This window comes from Gadus chalcogrammus, chromosome 7, assembly GCF_026213295.1.
Source record: "Gadus chalcogrammus isolate NIFS_2021 chromosome 7, NIFS_Gcha_1.0, whole genome shotgun sequence".
Classification (NCBI taxonomy): Eukaryota; Metazoa; Chordata; class Actinopteri; order Gadiformes; family Gadidae; genus Gadus; species Gadus chalcogrammus.
In genome coordinates this window covers 10,084,731-10,100,681 of record NC_079418.1, presented here as the reverse complement: position 1 = coordinate 10,100,681, position 15,951 = coordinate 10,084,731, and the positions used below count along the sequence as shown (strand labels likewise).

The following is a 15,951-nucleotide window of genomic DNA, read 5'->3' as shown; positions in this document are numbered from 1 at the left end:
CTTTCAGGTTGTCGGTAAGCACAGCAGCTTCGGAATGTGCGAGACTGCAGGACTGAAGGGCTTTGTGTGTGACATGAATCACACGCAGTATGTCTTCAAGTACAATGAGACATGTAATGAATGACAACCTGCCCATATGCTCACATAGGCCAGTGGCCTCCACTGACCACTTGCCTCCCTCATCACTCATTTCTCTCAGGCACGGTGTAATCGCAGAGTAGTGTGTTTTAACGGCATGCAGAGAACGCCACTTGCATGCCCAGCACGTCTCGCTGGGCTGTGCAATTTCGGTTGGCTTCATATCCAGCGATTTCTGGACTTCAATAAAGCGATGGTGGTATGTCGGCTCTGCAAATACTGAGTACAGTTTGCCGATGACATTCAGTAATGTTTTGACACTGCGGTTCACCGTGCAGCAGTCCACAAGCACGAGATTCAGTTTGTGAGCCAAGCAGTGTATGTATACTGCGTATGGATGCGTCTCTTTAATGCGCTGCTGCACTCCAGACACTTGGCCGGACATTACAGAGGCGCCATCGTAGCTCTGGGCAACAATTGGGATGTTTTTCAGTCCGCAGATCTCCAATCCAGTGTTTATGGCGTCCACGTTCCCAGCAGCATTTTGAGATGCTGAACAATCAATAAAACACAAAAAACGCTCCTTGATTTCAAGCTGCTCTGTATATCTTAAACAGACTGACAGCTGCTCAGTGTGGGATGACCTGGCCTCATCTGCGATTACAGCAAAAAACCCAGTGTCCTGCACTTTCTCTGCAATTTCCGCCAAACCAAATTTGCGCATATCTCAATTATTTCGTTCTGAAAATCTGGACTTGTAGCATTGAAATAATTAGACTGCATACTTTGAAAGTCGGGATCATATTTCGAGAAAAAATTGCAAACCTCAAGATAATTCCCACGAGACTCTGAATCGATAGCCTCCCTGTGTCCACGGAAAGGCAATCCAAGTGCAGACAGCAATCTCACGATATCCACAACTTTAAAAAGATAAGATCTGTCCTTCTCAACAGTAGCGTTGTGGCTCTCCGACAATTTGGCAGCTATCGATCCACCTCCAGATATGCTCTGTTTGAAGTTGTCCCATTTAACCATACAGTTCTGATGGGCCAGTGAATTTGCATGTTTTTCCAGTTTCCTGCTTAGTTTTTTCCAGTCACTTACGCCCTTTCGGAACGATTCCTCCACACTGCTGTCAGTCTGGAAGTGGCGGCAGGCGAAACAGAAGACAGCATCCTTTAAAACCGAGTATTCAAGCCAACAGTACTTGTTGTAGTAGTACGTGGAGAAGGCTCGTTTAGTCTTTCCAAACAACCTTGAAGGAAAATCCGGAAGAATAGGCTTCTTAGGACAGCAGTGCTTGTCGCCAAGATCATTTGGTAGTTGCTGTGAGCTAGTGCTGCTAGGCAAGCTAACTGACCCAGACGACAGCCCAGCAAGATCCGATGGTGAGCTAGCACTAGCTGGGTTTGCCGAGCTGGTTCCAGGTGTTTCCAGGTCATCAGCATTTGTTGGTAGAATTACTGGCTCTGGTTCGACTTCTTGCCGAGTGTTGGCCGAGGTCATGGGACGTTTTAAAAAACGTCGAATATCCATTTGCAGTTTGCAATACTTACATCAGGCTACAACTGTAATTGTTATGCTATTACATACTGGCTAGCGAGATTGATACTGAGAGCGGGAAACCAAGTAGCGGACGGAAACAGTAGTCAACGTCACTATGTCACACGATTACTGAAAAATAAATATATTACAAAAATGTGCTAGGATTCATATTCATTTCATACTACTACCATGTATTTTAATCAAAACCTTAAAATATCAGTACGTATACATTTTTAACATTTATATTTTGCCATTTCCTTGACGTCATGTCATTACATGTTTCAGCCACCAGGGGGGGCAGGGCCCCCCCAGAAACTCCGCCCATGCAGTGCCACTGACTGTGCGACACAGCAGTGGCTAATTGTGCATGTCACACGTCTGAATGAATTGATTCATGATCTCTTGTGCCCCAATTGTGCTACTGCGTCGGGTTTATTTATAAAGGTTGATCCAGAGAATCATGGCTTTTGCAGTAGTCTGCTTTTAGAGTGCACTAATTGCAAAGGAGAGAGCATGTATAGGCGGAGCGTGTACACATCCACACGGCTTCAAAGCGAGACGAGAGGGGACGTCGCTTTTGACGTCAATGTCCGCATGGTGCTTTTGGCCCATGAACTAGGCATGGGATATGCTGCTCTGAGGAAGGTCAGTAAGGTGTTGGGGATCCCTTCCCTTCACCTGAAAACATACCAGAGGCATGACAAGAGAGTGACGGGTAGGCTATGGAAACAGGGATGGTACAGGGATGTTGATTTTGGAGGTCTAATGACCTGTTACATTTTATGGTGTTGTTGTAGACTCTAACAGCGAACATATTGTCATGGATGGAACAAGGATGGATTTGTAACAGTAGAATAAAATGTCATCTCATACATTGTGTTGTATTGGTCAGTTTTACTTGAGTTTTCAGTTCAGTGGCAAAAACAAAGGACACTGAAATAATGCAGCCTTATGGGAGAGAGAGAGAGAGAGAGAGAGAGACTATTATGTTATACCTGTTGTAATAGTATAACATTATAGGATGGCCTTATTCTTTATAGTCATTTACAGTTGGCTTGTCCAATTGGCTATGACATTACATTACATACTGCACGCTAGCACAGCTCCTTTACCACTACACTACCACCGCCCCAACATGGCTGCATGGTCTGCTCCCTGGTCCTTTTTGCCACTCTAAGTCAACAATAAAGTAACAGTTCTTGGCATTTTTTATTTTAGTGGCGGAAATTGAAAGAGGACTGGAGTCACTGCACAAGACCAGGGAGCAGATCAGGCAGGCCTATGCGGATGTTGACCCCGAGTTGGCAGAGTTGCTGAGGGAGGATGCTGATGCTGTTATCAACATCGGTGTCTCTTTTGATGGCACATGGCAGAAAAGAGGTTTCACTTCCCATTATGGGATTGGCATATGCATAGACATTCTCACAGGTTTGGTAATTGACTTTGAGGTGTTATCCTCTTACTGCCATGCCTGTGTCCTAAAGCAAAGTGCTGTGAATGAGGGCAAGATTACGGTGGATGAACTGGACAGCTGGAGGGAGAAGCACACTGACTGTGCAAAGAATTTCAGTGGTTCAAGTAAGGCAATGGAGCAGGAGGCAGCAAGGAGAATGTGGGCCAGATTAGTGAGTCGCCACCAGCTGCGCTACACTGAGATGCTCTCAGATGTTGATAGCTCTGCCTTTAAGGAGGTACTATCACTGAACCCATACCCTGGGAATGAAATTGTGAAGCTGGAGTGTATTAACCATGCTCACAAGCGAATGGGTACAGCTCTCAGAAAATTTAGTGCAGAGCGCAAATTGGGAGGCAAGGGTTTGGGGAAACTTACTGCAAAACAATGCAAAATTATTACAGGGGGGCTATTTTGAATAATCAGGGGTCTGTAGATGCAATGAAAGCTGAAATATGGGCAGGCCTTCTCCACTCCATGTCCACAGATGAGACACCATTGCATACTAGGTGCAATGTGTCTTGGTGTTGGTATCGGAGGGCAGAGGATAAAGGTGAGACCCCCGAAAGCCACACACGACATGCTTCCAATTACCTCACCCGAGAGGTGGGCGAGAAACTTCTCCCCATCTACCACCGCATGTCTAGCGACAGCTTGCTGAAAAGAATGCAGCATGGTGGTACACAAAATGTGAATGAGTGCCTCAATTCTGTCATATGGGCCCGATGCCCCAAAACAGTTTTTGTTGGTAAGAACAGGGTCGAGGCAGCAGCGAGCATGGCCATCTCCTCTTTTAATGAGGGTGCCTCAGCTATGCTTAATGTGATGGCCAACTTATGGCTGGAGAGCACACTCATTACAGTGAACACAATCAAGCAGGCAGACCTGCTCAGAGTGTCCAAGGCAAATGCCATTCAGTCCGCAACTGTGAAGCGCAAACGAAAATTGGTGAGCACAGCCAAGAAAGTGGAGAGGCACCAGCAAGAACTGTCAGAGGGACCTACCGTATTTTCCGGACTATAAGTCGCGTTTTTTTTGTAGTTTGGCTTGCCCTGCGATTTATATGCCAAAATTGTGCGTACATAATCTTCGGCCGCAAGATGGCACCGTCATTCATTAGGCCTACAACTGAACGCTGCAAGCCTACTGCACCACCGAATAAATTATAAATAAACTAGACCGTAGACAAAACAAAAGAGAACACAAAATAAAATGCCGCCAAAAAGAAAAAGCTATACTGCACAATTTAAACTGCAGATTATAAAGTATGCAGCCGAAAACGGCAATCGAGCAACAGAAAGAAAGTTTGGGGTGAGTGAAAAACTTGTCCGGGACTGGCGAAAAGCCGAGGAAACTCTAATTGCGATGAAAAAAACAAAGAAAGCTAACCGGGGGCTGAAAGCCCGATGGCCAGAGCTGGAGGAACGAGTCCACAGATGGGTCATTGAACAGCGTGCTGCTGGCCGGGGCTTATCAACGGTGCAGTTGCGTCTCCATGCCCAGGTAGTTGCCAAGGAGATGAATATCACTGATTTTGCTGGCGGTCCATCTTGGTGCTATCGCTTCATGCAACGCAACCACCTGTCTATCAGAGCACGGACCAAGGTGTGTCAGAAACTGCCACTGTTTAAATGTTTAAAAATAAATGCGACTTATACACCGATGCGACGTATATATGTTTTTTTCCTCGTCATGGAGCATTTTTTGACTGATGCGACTAATACTCGGGAGCGACGTATAGTCCGGAAAATACGGTACATATGGTGCTGGAATGGACATTTAGAATAGAAAGCTGATGGTCTTGTTCTGTGTTAATTCATGAGTTTGAAATGTTTTATATTATTACTAAGGGCCTGAGCATTTATTCTGTTTTTGAGCAATTGTTTCCAATAGAAATGTATTAAATTCCTTTTTCTCAAAATTATTTTTTTGTCATTCTCCGGTAGATACTTCTCAGCCTATGTAGCACCTATGTACACCAAACTTTCCAGTTATACACTTAGCAGTATTCTGAAGATATTTACAGAGGGATTTGTTAATAAATCATTCCTGGCCTGATTTATGTGACATTTTGATCAAAAAAAGGTGGCGAAAATCGATTTTTTTAAGGCTATAGACAGTATATTTTGATTTTCTAGGGAATGAAAGCAGATATCCTGAAATCCCTCTGTACATTTGTTTGCATCTTTTGTGTAAACAAAATGAAAAAAAAAAAATCACCTGGCTTTATCGTATGTCCAGATATATCTAACGGAAATATATGCAAATGTGCGCATATTTAATTAGATAAGGCCTCATTTGCATAATCAAAAATAATAATTTCAGAAACTTGTAATACATTTTTTGTTCATACATGTGTAAGTAATCAACTGAGGAAGTTCATGGTGATATCTATTATTTAAAAAAATTACCCTATTCACCTGTAGTGTCTCGCCTTAAAATACGTAACAATAATTTCGCTGGTATTGATTTAGTCAAACTTATGCCTCATACCGTGTACTTAGTCAAGTGTGTGTGTGTGTGTGTGTGTCTTCGTGCCCGTGTTGAAAATTAGACGTACGCTCTCTGTCCATGGGGCTGAAACACCGTGTCTAAAGGAAGTGAAGCGTTGTCACTTTGCTCTCCAATATTCATCGTGAACGTGATATGTAGGCCTAGGTTGTATTTTGGAGAGATCATAGAGAGAGAGTGGGAGAGAGCGAGAGCGCAGGAGAGAGCGCGAGCGAGGTATAAAACTCTTTATATGTAGGCCTATTCGGCATATTGAACCGTCGGCCTAATGCGCCTCCTTTTTGAAAAGTCGGACAAACGGACCTTCGGACCAATGGGTTCCGTTTTCGGAACATTGAACCGTCGGCATAGTGGCATGTCGATCTAATGGGAAATATTTCGGACCATTGAGACGTCGGAACAATGAGGTGTCGGAATTACGGGCAGGCCCCTGTTGTGTGCGACAATTTCCCCTATAGTCTTAAAAAAAACAACTGCAAAATGTAATACCTAGAGCAAATTTACGGCCTTAATTTCACCAAAAAAAAAGTACGACTTTTTAAGGACCCGCGGGAACCATGGATCAGCTACTTTCCTCTATTAAAGTATCTATATGATATGTAGGCCTAATAATAATCATAGTTTAACATAAAATGTAAGGTTAATTTCTACCATACCTGGAGAATGAAAGATGAAACAAGGAGAGTGCTCTGAAGAGGACGGCAGCGGAGGAGGAGCTTTTGGACCACAGAACCCAGCGTGATGCCTGTTACGTATTTTAAGCACATAAGCTGCCCCCACACAGCCACTAGGAAGCAGGATCGAACACACAACCTGTATCACCCTCACATAGCTACTAGGAAGCAGGATCGAACACACAAGCTGTATCACCCTCACATAGCCACTAGGAAGCAGGATCGAACGCATGAACTGCAATAACTACTCAAGCCACAGATAGCAGCACCTTTAGACATGCGAGGAAGGCGTGGCCATTACGTCACGCCGACCACGCCCACTTCACATAGGCCACGCCCACTGACCCTAACAAGCGAGACAGTAGCTGTGTTCGAAATCGTTCCCTATTCCCTCTATAGTGTACATGATATAGTGCACTATATAGGGAATAGGGAACGAGAATTCGGACACTACGCTGAACATTTCTAAACGTCATTTGCGTCAGTAAATGCGCCGGGTATTTGTGTGACGCAGACAGATGCGCCCACAACATGTAAACAAACCGGTCACTCACGAGGAAAGCTGGAGGTTGTATCGATGTTGAATGTTACATTTCCTTGATCAAGTTTTTTTCAAGACATTTTGAATGTTACATTTTCTATGTTAAATCCAAAATAAATTGTTGACATTTCGATGGTGTGAAAGTGTGGTTTTGTTAACTGGTTTTGTGTTCCGATTGTACGCTTTAATAGCCCACGATGTATTTTGTTTACTTACCGAGCCACATGAGCGAGGTAAGTATACTAGTATTACTGGTTGTTACTTACTAATTGTTGGCGCTCGAGTAAAAACTGCAGTTCGGTAAGAAACGCTAACTGTAACTAGTGACATCTAGCAAAATGGTCCCTGTTGTCTGGCTGCTGCTGGCACAATTGCTGCTTCTCAGGCACAAACGGAGGCGAAGGGATGCTCGTCTAAGGCATTTAAGGCGTCTTGTGTTGCTTCGCCGACGTCAACTGGTAAATATATCAACCAATCTAAGCTAACAAGCTACCTAACATGAGCACTTCCTTTTGTCCTTACTAACGAACTAACCCTTGTGTTGATAGTTATTTAGTTTAATTATTAATAACGGTTTACTACAGCCCTAACTACTCTAATAATTTAGATACTCGTAATAATGGACTAACATAATGAATAGAAAAATGTAAATCAGAAGAGACTTGTGAATTCAATTCATATTTTATTGTGAAAAAACAAAAATTGGTGACGGAGCAGGAATAAGTACGACAGTTTCCCTTATCCCCAAGAGAATCCCTCTGGAAACATAATCTGCAAAAACAAAATACAGAACACCATTGTGATTAGAGTAGTGAAAGAAAAGCTCAATGTATACTAACTAAAAATAAACAAATGAAAGCTGACGTGGCTCTGTCAAGGGGTTTCCTGATTGATATGAAATCATATTTCAACTTGTAGTTTAGCAAAATAACCAACACAATGTTTGCTTTAGATGGAGCCCAAAACGTACTGCCACCTAAATATCACCATGCCAGTCCTTCGGCTCTATCTGGACGGAGAGACAGACCTGAGGCCAGACTACAGGCTGAACAGGGGGTCCTTGGAGCACCTGATGGCCATAACCCGCAGCAGGCAGGACCATGGATGGGGTCATCACATGGAGGTCCTGGTCTTCATATTCTGGCTTGCGAGCGCAACATCATACCGGGTTGTGTCCAGGAGCTTCGCCATTCCTCGGACAACAGTTCATGACATGGTGCATAAATTTGCAAAGAAATTACTAAAAATTAAAAATCAAGTCATCTCTTTCCCATCCCTTGCTGACCTGGAGGATGTGGGAAATGGCTTTGCCCACCTGGCTGGATCCCCTGCATTTTCCAGGGTAGCAGGCAGCATCGATGGCTGCCAAATTCGGGTGAAACCTCCCTCTGTCGATGCCCAATGTTTTATAAACAGGAAATTGTTCCCCTCCATTCAGCTGCAGGCAGTCTGTGACCACCGTGGAAAATATGTGGACATTTTCATCGGGTACCCAGGGTCTGTCCACGACTCCAGGGTATTTAAGAACAGCCCTTTGTACACCAGGCAGCTGTACCCACCCCAGGGATTCTATCTCCTTGGGGACGGTGGGTACCCCTGTCTTTCAGCGCCTGTGGCCATCATCACCCCATACAAAGAGCCAGTCCGCCTGGAAACATCCAGGCGGTTCAACCACCACCACGCCAAGGCAAGGTCCATAATCGAGCGTTCCTTCGGCAGCTTGAAGACTCGATGGAGGTCCATCTTCCTCAAGGCACTGGAGGTGAAAGTAACATTTGCGCCGGATGTCATCGCCTGCTGCACAATTCTGCACAATATATGTTTGTCCAACGGGGACATCATGGAGCCAGCAGAGGAGGTCAGGCCCGACGACAATGCCACCATGCCGCATCACCACCAAGACCAACAGAATGGGTACCGGATCAGAGAGAATTTAACTGCAGCCGTCTCTGCTCCTGATGCTCTGGTGGCAGCTCTGGAGGGCCATGATTACACATAGAATAGTAAGAATTTGTACATAGCGTGATTACACAAATTAGAATAGACAGAATTTTGTACATAATTATGTTACATTGGTTATTTTGTGGATGTTGTTCCCGTCCTTAAGTGTTTAGAACTGCCTGTAAATATATAAAATGTCATTTAAAATATACATATTTATAATCTGTTTGTATATCTAATAGTGTATATATATATAATATGTTGTACTTGTTTTGTTATGTTATTTATTTGTTATTTAATACATTTATTATAATGGTTTTTTTGTAAAGGTTATTGTATTGTATATTTATATCTCTGTTAACTTTTTAAAGACGTTCTGGTAAAGTAAAACATTTGTTTAAATGACCTTCATAGTGGGTTCACTGTTTGAATTAAAGTTTGATTTAAAACTATTTACATGAATATAGCTTTAGCCCCTTGGACTGACCTTGATATTATTTTTTGATATATAAAAACTCTTAATCTCAAAACATTTTAATAACTATCAATTGACTGGACAATTTTCACATTTTATCAACTATTCTCTCGAGAAGAGCCAGCAGCCTCTCCTCTCGCTCCTCCTCTCTCGTTGCCCTCTCCTCTGCCCTCGCAGTCTGAGCCTCGAGAAACTCCAGGACAGGATCTGCCCTCTGCCTCTTAGCTGGCCCTGTCTCCTCTACCATCTGTTGCTCTGCTGTAGGCTGAGGTGACGCTCCTCGGGTATCAGAGGAGGACCCTGCAGCAGGCCTGGAGCTTTCTCCCCATGCTGAGGCCACAAGGACAGGAGGCGTAATGGATGGCCTCCCACCAAGTGCCTCATCCATAAGGGAGTACCATCTCCAAGATGCTGCAGTGTCCTCCCCTGACTCTGTCCCCTGGCCAGTTGGGGGTTTCTTTAGCTCCTTGACATGATGGAGGCATGGACTTGTCAATGAGGCAAATGTATTTTCACTTCACTAGATAATGTTAAAAAATGTGCAAAGAGCTGACACAAATCATACCTTGTAGGCATTTTTCTGACCCGCTAGATGATTTTCCATCAACAATGTAGCGAAATAGAACCTTCTGGGAAGGTAACAGCAGCGCAGGGACCAATGTACGCGAGCCTCTAGGCTCTTTTTTTTGCTGCACTTCGACGACATAATAATAATCATAATAACACAATATTTCCCTCCGTTTCCGTCAATGGGAATCGTCAGCTTACGGGCGAACAGAAGTGAACTGAAATGGGAAAACCTTTATCCAAAGACGAACTGATTCTGAAAACGCGGAACATTAGCCTACTTATATAACTTGCTGAAAATGAATTAAACCCCCCTGTTAAATAAAAGTAACTGTTAAATATCCTAACTTTTTATTGTAATCTCAGATGAGCTTTATGTGGCTCACCTGAGACTAAAAAGAAATAATGGCTCAAAACAAAAAAAGTCTTGCGGTCCCTTTTGGCAGTTATTTTCCTGACTCGCGCTGCCAGGCTGACTGCTTTTCAAACGGTATTTTGACTGCTTTTCAAACGGTATATTTTAACCTACTACATACTAGTATTTATAATGGAGAACCGAATTGCCAGACAATGTTTAATGGTCACAGCTATAATAGTATTGCGGCGAAGGCGAAGGATGAGGGCAAGAAGGGTGGAACTGCTGAGCCTGGTCGAGGCCTGCCTGGCGTTACCTCGGCGCCCATCGCCGCAGGTGTGGCAGCGACATCGCTCAAGTGTCTGGTGGGAGGTAGATGTTTTGGGGCATTTTACTGAGCACCAGTGGATAACATACTTCAGAATGTCCAGGGAGACTTTTGGTGAATTATGTTCTGACTTGGAGCCACATCTTCGGCCGAATACACCAAGCCGAAGGCCAGCTGTACCAACCCGAAAGCGAGTAGCATTCGCGTTATACAAGTTAGCAAGTTGCTGTGAGTACAGAGTAGTTGCCGGCAAGTTCGGTGTGAGCATCACCACAGTCCACCGATGTGTGTACTCTGTGTGCCGTACATCCGTTGCCATCTGCTCCGGCATTACATCAACATGCCGTCAGCTGAAGAGGCCCAGCAGATCACCTACAAGAATGCAATGAAGCATCACATCCCCCAGGTGAGTGTAGGCTATGAGAGGACTTCCTCACCTGCTGTCATGTTGTCCGTATAAACATTCGGTTCTGTGCTAGCTCTTTTTAAACTGGCAGGCGATGACGTAGGATAGTCCTGCCACGCCTTCACAGCAGACTGACAAACGTGTAGCCCATATTCATATCTACGGTGTAGTAGCCTTTGCGTTGTCTGGGAAAGTCCCGCCCCTCTACTTCCGGCCATTTGGATTTTGCCTGCTGATAGCCAGAATAGCCTTTGCCCCCACTTCCCAACGAAAATCAACTGTTCAATCAATTGAATGTTAACATTGAACATTTGTGGATGCACTACCTGCTGTTTCAGCTCAAGTAATGTCTATGGAAATGTGCTTCGAAGCCATTTCATTACATTGAAATATATTAGCCTACAAAACTATGCACAGTTCATGGAATGGAGGAAGTTGGGATGTCTCAATGCATAAATCACACCTCAAATAACGCAATGATATGCTAGAGCATATTTCTTTATTTTTGATTAAAAAGCCTAAATAACAATTGTGTCCATGTGTTCTTTTTATAGCCTATTATGTATTAGTTATGAAGGTGAATGCCACTTACGAGAGTTAGCAAATGTTTAATATTAATATGTAATATTTCTCTGTAGGTCTATGGCGCAATTGATGGGTCGCATATCCCAATTCTTCCACCCCAGGAAGGATACAGAGACTACATGAACAGAAAGTGCTGGGCCTCTGTCGTCCTACAAGCTGTGGTGGATGACAGAGGCTTGTTCCGAAACATTTTTGTCGGAATCCCAGGGAGCACACACGACGCAGCTGTATTTAGACAGTCCAGCCTGTACTGCAATCCGGCGCTGCATCCCCAAGCCAGTTTGAATTTAAAGGGTGTAGACATCCCATTGGTAATTGCAGGTGACCCCGCGTACCCCCTCCTTCCCTGGCTGATGAAAGCCTACCCTGGCCCACACCTTACACCAGCACAGGAAGCATTTAACCAACATCTTAATTCAATTCGTGTTGCTGTGGAGCACAGCTTTGGCCGCCTGAAAGGTAGATGGAGAGTCTTGGCAAAAAGAAGTGACATACACAACAGTTTCATCCCTACCGTTGTTTCAGCATGTTGTGTACTTCACAATATATGTGAAATACACGCTGGAGATGTAGGCCTACCTCCAGTCCCAGATATCCAACCAACAGCACAGCCGTGTCAGGGAATGCCCACAGCAGAGGCATCCGTGGTGCGGAGTATGCTGTTGCAGCATATACAAAATAAATTAAATCTTTGATTGTACTTGTAATGTACTGCGTACCTACTTTTTCCCCTACATTTGTTGAAGGTGTGGATAATGCAATATATTATATCATATATTATATCATATGCAGTCACCTTACCTATTATATACTTCTTTTTCAGAAAAAAAGGACAGCTATTTTAGATGGATAAAAAAGCTGTTAATTTATTGTATACAAAAGTAATGGAAAGAACAAAGTTGAATTAATAAATAGATACATGTAATAAATAAATAGATGTATAAATATGAAAAGAACACATTAGATAAATAAATATTGCAATATGTAAAATAACTGTGAAATCAAACATTTTAAAACATTTTTTTTAAACTACAGCTGTGTGTAGTGTGGCTCATCAGGTGAGAGGGAGTTGGAGGGATAGCTCTGCTGCTGCTGCTGCTGCTGCATGTAGAGAACTGACTGGTGGTAGGTGCTGGGACCTGGATGGGAATAAGGCAATGGTGCTGGCATCCTTGAGGCTGCTCTCTGATCGGTTTCTATACAAACAACCAGTCGGTTGACTGAGGACACGAGCGACTGCAGCATCTCTCTATCGCTCGTGTCCTGTCTTTCGTGCCTCTTTAGCAACTCAGACAGCTTGTTGTGGATCTGCTGTGAGGGATTCACCTTCCGCTTTAGTGGTCTCCTAAAAAGACCACTCCCTCCCACTGCAGCTGGGGTGACTGGGGTCTCTTGTGTGTCCATTTGGGTGTCCACTTGAGGGACATCCTCCTCAACAGTTGTAGAATCTTTAAAATGAAAAAAGAGGGATATAAACAGTCTAAGAAAGATAAGATCCGACATTTCAACAATGTAGAATTGCAGTGGAATTCATTTAACTCCCTCAAATGAGTTCAAAATAATTAGTATTATTTCAGAAAAAAAAATCAAAACCAGTGCAATTTGTCCTTGAGCCAGACCCCCAAATTTGGTTCTACGGTACCAAGGACACAAACGAGTTTATTTGTCACATGCATATAGTTACTGGGTTGTAATAAATTAAATGAAATTGTGTCAGTTGTCAGGCTTTTCCTGTGCATAAATGAGAGAGAAGGGGGATAGATAAAGTGCAGATATTACAGTAGATCACTTTATGCCTTAATCGCTGTCCTCGGATGGTACCGACCAACCCCCTGCCCAATGTAATTTACCGGGCCTTTTTCTAGGCCTACTATAAATGTGTTAAATAAGACTGTGTAGAAATCTTAGATGCATGGCAGATTTAATCGACTTACCATCATCATTGTCCTCCACTCCGTCAGAGAGGTCGAGGTCGTGGTCGAGGTCTTCATCTGGGGAGACTGTGAAAGATATTAAGATTCAGTTAATCTTAACATTTTCCTGTTCATTTTCATACTTGTTTGAACACCATATTCACATATTCACTCAACACTACCACAGCAACACGAGACACATTTCACTGAAATTGAATATAATAGCCTACATCAGGGGTGCCATCAAAGGGAACCTTTTTTGAGACAAAATCTACTTTTTAAGTTGATAGTGTATCATCAAGATCTACCAAGCCTTATTGAAAGCCGTTGTGTATAGCCACAATGTATTGTGCACATACAGTAGGCATAGGACTGGCTTGTAACAACCCAACAAACAACCCAAATAATTCTAGTAAATAACGCTTCTTTCACAATCTCACCATCCTTGAAATATTTCTTCCCTTTTGTAAGAACATGACTGACACGATCAGATGCTATGGTTGCAGCCTTACTCTTGGTGTTGGGCCTCGTAAAACTATTGACTATTGTGCCGCTAGCTGACTTTTAAATTCCTTTAATTTTTCGGGCACTGAGGTGATTTAGCTGGGAGGTTTGTGTAGCTCCTGTGGACCGTCTTGAAATGCAGCTCTAAATTCCCTTTCTTTGGCCACGTTTGCATTGCAGATCAGATGCGGCCACACCAAACGCGTTAAGGCTGGTTTATGCTCGGTTACGTAAGCGCAAGCGCAAGAGGCCCTTGCGCCCCCCTTGCGCGACTTCTCACGTCTTGCGTGCGTCGGGCGATTTTTCTAGACTTGCGTCATTTTTTACGTAAGCTTTTACGCGAGCCGCCCAGCCTGCAAGGCTGTGATTGGTTTGCTGGTCTGGTTACTACTTCCTGTCTGGAGTATCACCCGGCAGGCTCATATACAAAAGCATTAACCTGAAGTGAAGTTAACTTTGCTGCCAACACATTATGTCGTTTTAAAATGTAGAGAGATATGCACATTTATACAACCCCAATGATCAACAACTTCATCACCCCTGTTCCTCTGTCTGTTGCCATCATTCACTGTGTATGGGGAGAACACGATCTGGCACATAAACAAACCAACGACTCCCACAGACAAAGACGTCATTCTCGAGGTCGTCTTCAACGAAAAACTTTCCTCCACATATTACTCCACCTACTGTTCTGGCGGTAAATTGCTTGGCAACACGCGCAACCTAAAAGGGAGCATGAATTGCTTTGAGTAAATTTTGCGCAACAACGTAACACCAACGCTGAAGCATGCAGCCGCCTTAACGCGCCTAACCTGACGCTTGATCATTGTGGGGTGGTTATGGTGCGGCCACACCAACCGCGTTACTCGCGTTGGACAACGCGAGTACCGCGCCTAACCTGACGCTTGACCAGTGTGTGGTGGTTCAACGCTCCAACGCGCCAACGCAGCTAGATGAGTCCATTGTCCATGCAAGTGAACGGAGCGTTCCCCCTTCGTCATAACTATCAAACCAAACATCCTTCACATTCACTGAGCGAACATTATGAAAGTAAAATGCACATTTCTCGCTAGAAATGTTTCCATAAACGCATTTAATGGCGTAACTATGTTACTATTTCCACCCAGAAGAAAAAAGAAAGATGTCGGCCGTATGCTTCTGTGCAAGCTCACTACTCTCTGCCAGTGACGTCGGGTCAAGCTCCACGCTGATTGGCTACCGCGGCTAAGCGTCACGCGTTGGAGCGTTGAAAGTTCAATTTTCTGAACTCCGGGCGTTGGTGCGTTGGGCGCGTTACTGCGTTTACGTGCGTAATTACGTGCAACTGCCGCGCCCAACGCCCCCAACGCAACGCTTCAACGCGTGTACCGCGCCTAGACCAATGGTTCCCTATGCAAAAATGCCGATTTTCAACGCCCCTAACGCGAGCAACGCGGTTGGTGTGGCCGTACCTTTACTCGGTTCAACGCTTCCAACGCGTCAACGCGCCAACGCAGCTAGATGAGTCCATGTTCATGCAAGTGAATGGAGCGTTCCCTCTTCGTCATAACTATCAAACCAAACAGCCTTCACATTCACTGAGCGAACATTATGAAAGTAAAATGCACATTTCTCGCTAAAAATGTTTCCATAAACGCATTTAATGGCGTAACTATGTTACTATTTCCACCCAGAATAAAGATAGTTGTCGGCCGTGGCTGCGCTGGAGTCCGAGGTAGGAACCCCAAACGCTGCCGTGTTTGGGTGATAGAGTTTAGATCGGGTTAGATTAAATAATCTCTGATATAAATAACAATAATCGGGTTAAATAACTTCACATGGTGTGTCTGGTGTGTTTCCAGCATTCGTAGTGTTGATCAGCAGAGAAATAGTCCGCCAAGACGTTGAGGTTGCTTAGCATCCAGACACTCAGTCCATGCAATGGAACGGAGCGTTCCCTCTTCGTCATAACTATCAAACCAAACATCCTTCACATTCACAGAGCGAACAATATGAAAGTAAAATGCACATTTCTCGCTAAAAATGTTTCCATAAACGCATTTAATGGCGTAACTATGTCACTATTTCCACCCAGA

The 15,951-nt window shown here is 44.0% G+C and overlaps 1 protein-coding gene across 1 annotated transcript; it reads left to right on the top strand.

Moving 5' to 3' along the window:
• The first annotated feature begins 6,213 nt into the window (after positions 1-6,213).
• Positions 6,214-8,989, top strand: LOC130386306 (putative nuclease HARBI1). The gene is made up of 2 exons (XM_056595138.1): positions 6,214-7,260; positions 7,755-8,989. Exons 1-2 carry the CDS (start codon positions 7,141-7,143, stop codon positions 8,799-8,801), a joined length of 1,167 nt encoding a protein of 388 aa, XP_056451113.1. The 5' UTR covers positions 6,214-7,140; the 3' UTR covers positions 8,802-8,989.
• Positions 8,990-15,951: the final 6,962 nt, after the last annotated feature.